Below are 5000 nucleotides of genomic sequence, written 5' to 3' on the forward strand. Positions count from 1 at the left end.
TGGCGCAGTAATAATTAAGGCACTTATTCAAATTAACAGAGAACAAATGAAAGAGGGAGGGAGATGGACCCATAGGAAATATCCTGTCTGCCTGCGTGATGTAGATAGCATGAACGTGGAGGGCAAACACGTTTCAAGGCTGTGGAGGGGGGGTGGCTCAGGAAAACAGGATGACGACTGACTGTGCGGGCGTATGTGTGTGTGTGTTCTCCATTTGAACAAAGCCAGTCTGTGTATGACTGTAAGACTGTGAGCAACAGCTGTCTCAGACAGACACAGCATGAGAGTGTGTGTGTGAGAGGGAGAGGTTGATATGAGGGAGTTGATGTGTGGATATATGTGTGCATGTGTGCGAGAGGGTGAGGTTGGGGATATTACTTAAACTGTGTGTGTGTGTGTGTGTGTGTGTGTGTGTGTGTGTGTGTGTGTGTGTGTGGTGACATAGAAGCTTCAGGATCACTTGCCAGAGACCCACCCAAAACATTTCCTCTTCTACTTCTTTTTTTTCCGCTTTTTAAACAATGCAATGTACAAGTAGCAGTGGAGCTGGGGGGATCTCAATGGTGCTCTTCTCACCTGCTGACATCCATCAATTGAGCCACATGACGATGATTTCTATCACAGCGGGACTGAAAACACACAGCTCTGTGAACTCTGACCCGGAGTCCTGACAGGTGGCGAAATGTGAGTAAAATGTGCGTGACTCACTCTCACTGTCTCATCACATCCATCTCACGCTCAAGCCCCAAACAGCACTCTTCCTTCCTGCGTCTCCGTGCAGGATGATCAGCCCTCTTTAAATGTTTTCTTGTTATTTGCGCCTTAAAATAAATTTAAAATTTTTGTGTTTTGTGTTTCCAATTTCCTGATTTCTTCCCGCCCACCGCCCCTGAACAAACAAACAAACTCCGTGTCACGGTGAAAACCAGCTTGAAGTTTCTGGTAGAAATCCAAGCGCTGACCTCACGCGCAGATCTGTGGCTCATTCTGCCAAAAACGGGTACCCACCCGCCACCAACATAACACCCACACCCTTAAGTGGCACCAGGCCAATACAACTTTGGGGCCAGCTTGTAGGAACCCAGCCTGGCTGCACCGTCACCACGGCCCACTCTCTCAGAGGGGGTTCAACTAAACCGCGGCGGGGGAGTTGCAAATGAACAATTACGTGAATCCAAAAAAGAAAAAAACATGAAATGAAAAATTCCTCCATATATTCATCTTCCAAATCATGTTTATAGAAAGCAGACCAACGCTGTACTATGACTTTAGTGAAAATCCGTAGAATAATTTCCCCACAATATAAACATCTAGGCTTTCAAGCACATTTTAAATAATCGATTCTTAATGATTCGTAATGGTTTCGCCCTCGTCTAGAAAAGTAAATAAAAGGGAACACTCAAGAGCAACTTCTTCGAATGAACACTTTCCATTTTCCACTTACATTGCATCAGTAAAATCACAACAGGAAGATACAGGGACGTCCCCATCATTATTGTCCCCAACTCTGCCTGGAGTCTCGTCTTCGGAGGAAGGAGCGAGGAGGCAGATCTCGAGCCTCGGCTTTGTTGTTCACTTGTTCGCAACTCCCAGATAATTCATCCGGCATCCAGGGAATAAACTGATCTCCCGGGAGGGTGTGTGAGCGCGCGTGTCAAGCAACCGGACCGACCCGGCGCTCAGCTCCTGGCACGAGAAACAGACGAGCGTGAAGTCGCAACTTCTGCACGGAGCAGTCAGCGAGATCGACGTCCCGGCTGAAAAGTGCGGTGAGCAATGGCGAGCAGCCTCTGTCACTGTCAGAGAGACGCGAATGGATGCTCTCTGTTCTCGCTGGGCGGCTGGTTGAGATTGAGGTGGAGGGAGAAAGGGAGGGAGGGCGGAGTGAGCTCTGATGAGCAGAGCGGCGGAGCGCCGAGAGCGCAGCGCCGTGTCCAAGACGCGCACTGCACTGCCAAGTGGCCACATAGCGGTGGTGTGGCAGCAAAGGTGTGGTCGCCTTAATACCGAACCCCGAGGGAGACCTGCGAGTTATGCTGAACTTTGAGGCCCACTCCACGTAGAAACACACACATATTACAGTTTCTTCCTTCAATGTTGGAGACAAGTTTGTTAGAAACAGTCAAAATCAATATGGAGTATTTAAACAGTTTTGATGTTACCAGGTTGCTCAAAAATCTCTTTGGTTTCAGTAATCATGAAACAGGTGATCTGTCGGAGCAGAGGACGCACACTGAGATGCAACACTACGAATTAGGAGTTAACAGAAGAACTGTAAAGGTCTGAAATCGTTTGCGTTTTTATGAAAGGAGGGGTGCCAAACATAAGGCCCGGGGCACAGAATAGGCCCAGCAAAGACTCCAATTTGGCCCACCTGATGAACATTGTGTGTAGATTTTGAACTTTAAACGGTAGATTTTACAGCTAGCTTTTCTTAATGATAATCACCATACTACGCCAAAGCAATTAAGTCATGGATAAACAGAAAAATGACAGAAAAGAACAGCAATGTCTGTTTTTTTGTTGTTGTTGTTTTTGTTTTGTTTTTTTACAGTATGTCCACAGTACAAAAACAAACCCCAAGATTTTCTGTAAATTAATTAAAACCAATTTGGGTTTAAAGACCAGAAAGTTGGCGTCATTAAAACTGTGCCGGGCACCTTCAAGGTTCAAAAACAGTAATGTATTTCAGCTTTTCCACCATAACAGAAAACGAGTTGTTGGGCAAAGAATTTTCTTTCAAGTTATTCATTCGTCAACTCTGAAAATCTCCCTGTGTTTTGTGAGTATGAGCTCATGATTTCACTTGGATTTCACATGAGGTCTCGTAAGTGGTTCTGAAAGTGATCCTGTCCAATTATGCTTTTGCTCATGATTTTGTATAGGATGGATTTAAATAATAACGAGTGTTTAACAGAGAAAAAAAAGCACTGACATTTAAAGTATGGTGCAATCAAAAGCTTATTTAAGCAAAGTAATTCTCATTAAACCTGAAATGCATGACAATAGTTTTTTTCCTCAATAGAAAGCTGAATGCTGATTATATCCAGAGAAAGACGGGTTATTACTCATCAGCAGAGCATTGATTCCTCAACAATTACTCAACAAGAGATTCAGCGAGGCACGCAGATTGCATTACAGACCTTTTGAACAAATGGAGAACAGAAGGACATAAATTAATTTGTCAGGATGCATTATTTCACAGTATTTTTGTAGTTATTCAATTTTAATCATCTGTGCAGCACCAGTTCCTAAACACCTCTAAAGTGCTGCAGGAGAGGGGAATTCAGGTCATCAGGGCACCGAGTCAAACATCTCAACTGGGACTGAATCTGAGGCATGTGTGTTTGGGTGTGTCTCACACACTGTCAGGGTGTTTTTGGGTGGGTGGGGGTAGCAGCAGGATGCTTGAGATGGGACAACAGCTGCATAGTTTGCAGCTTTTCTGGCCAGAGACTTTGCGCAATCTTACATTGTTTCCAATCCAATTTTGGAAAAGTTGAATGTTACTGAGAAACAAACATAATAATTTGACCAGAAATGGGTGTTTGTTTCTGTTTTATGGTTCCTGGCATTCACTTTTAATCTCAAATGATCTAAAGACACCCAAAGAAGGGATCAATTTTCCATGTCACTGGAAGCCATTAAACATAAGACATACTTTATGTATCCCAGATATGGGAACTTTACCAGAACTAATCAATAAACAGATGTTAAACAAGATGTAGCCAGTGTTTTAAAGAGTGTACACTGTAAAATGTGGTGTGCCAGAAAAATACAGTGAAATAACAGAACTTTACCATCACCGAAAAATAAAGACATTTTATTTAAACATGGAATTTTTTTTTCTTGTTTTGGAAAATAGTCCTGTAGCTTTAAGTTTACACAGTATATATATATATCAGCGGTGCAACAATACTCGTATTGATATTGAACCGTTCGATACAGTGCTTTCGGTTCAGTACGCATATGTATGAACAATACAAAATTTGTAATTTATTTTATCAACTTTCCTTCTGAAGATGCTGTCTGTGTTGAGAGCTCAGTGAATCTGCGTTTGACTACTCCGCCTAGGCTGCACTGTCGAGCGCAGATCCACCAAGCGCAGCACAAGCTAGCAAGACAGAAGCTAAGCTGGTTGCAACATGGCAAATTGAACCTCCCCCACCCTCATTCAGATCTGGCCTTTGGAACTATTTTGGTCTTCATGTGAAGTATGACCCTGAAGGTAAGCGCGTCATGGACAAAAGTAAAACAGTATGTCGGATGTGCCACGCAATGCTCAATTACATGGGTGGGAACTAGTGCGTTAGCGCAGTTAGCTCGTTAACGTGTTGGCCGTCCAGCCCCAGGCATGGGGCGATCCGCGGTAGCTCGTTAACGGAGATTTGCCGTGTTGTGACGTTAACGTCATTTCAGATTAACGCTGACAGCACTAGTGGGAACACAACGAATATGACTGCACATTTACTCCGACATCATCCTAGTGCAAAGACAAGTGGAAGCAGACAAAAACAACAAGCACGCATGCTACAAACTTTACCCGAGTCATTTAGACAGCCATTAGCACATGATTCTCCTTATGGGGACCTGATATGTTTAATATGCTGCTGAGAATATAGCCCAGAAGAAGCGTATAGTATAGCTTTTATTTTGGAAAGAACCATTTCTCTGTAATAAATTCTCTTTTCCAAAGATGAGTGATTCCTCAATCAGATAGATTTAGTTTTTTATTACTCTGTTGTTTCAGCAACATTAAATTTAAAAACTGTACTTTTGAGTTAAAATATATATTTATAATTTTAATAAATGACAAATTAAAATAGCATGAACATTTTTTTGTATAAAAAATATCGAACCGTGACACCAAAATATCAAACTGAACCGAACCGTGAATTTTGTGTATCGTTGCACCCCTAATATATGTGCGTGTGTGTATATATATATATATATATATATATATATATATATATATATATATATATATGTGTGTGTATAAT

General features: G+C 42.3%; 1 protein-coding gene across 3 annotated transcripts in view; it reads right to left on the reverse strand.

Moving 5' to 3' along the window:
- Nucleotides 1–1801, reverse strand: part of jam2a (junctional adhesion molecule 2a) — a 21194-nt gene extending 19393 nt beyond the window's left edge. For 2 of the 3 annotated variants that reach the window (XM_085347926.1, XM_085347927.1), the window contains exon 1: nucleotides 1445–1801. In XM_085347926.1, coding sequence (XP_085204052.1) covers nucleotides 1445–1493 — 49 coding nt within the window. In that variant the 5' untranslated portion in view covers nucleotides 1494–1801. The remainder of the gene's footprint in view (nucleotides 1–1444) is intronic. The other variant, XM_085347928.1, reaches the window with a different exon arrangement.
- Nucleotides 1802–5000: the final 3199 nt, after the last annotated feature.

This window comes from Diplotaxodon limnothrissa, linkage group LG23 (assembly GCF_057381915.1).
Source record: "Diplotaxodon limnothrissa isolate DT_005_m linkage group LG23, D_limnothrissa_male_GT1.1, whole genome shotgun sequence".
NCBI classification, from domain to species: Eukaryota; Metazoa; Chordata; class Actinopteri; order Cichliformes; family Cichlidae; genus Diplotaxodon; species Diplotaxodon limnothrissa.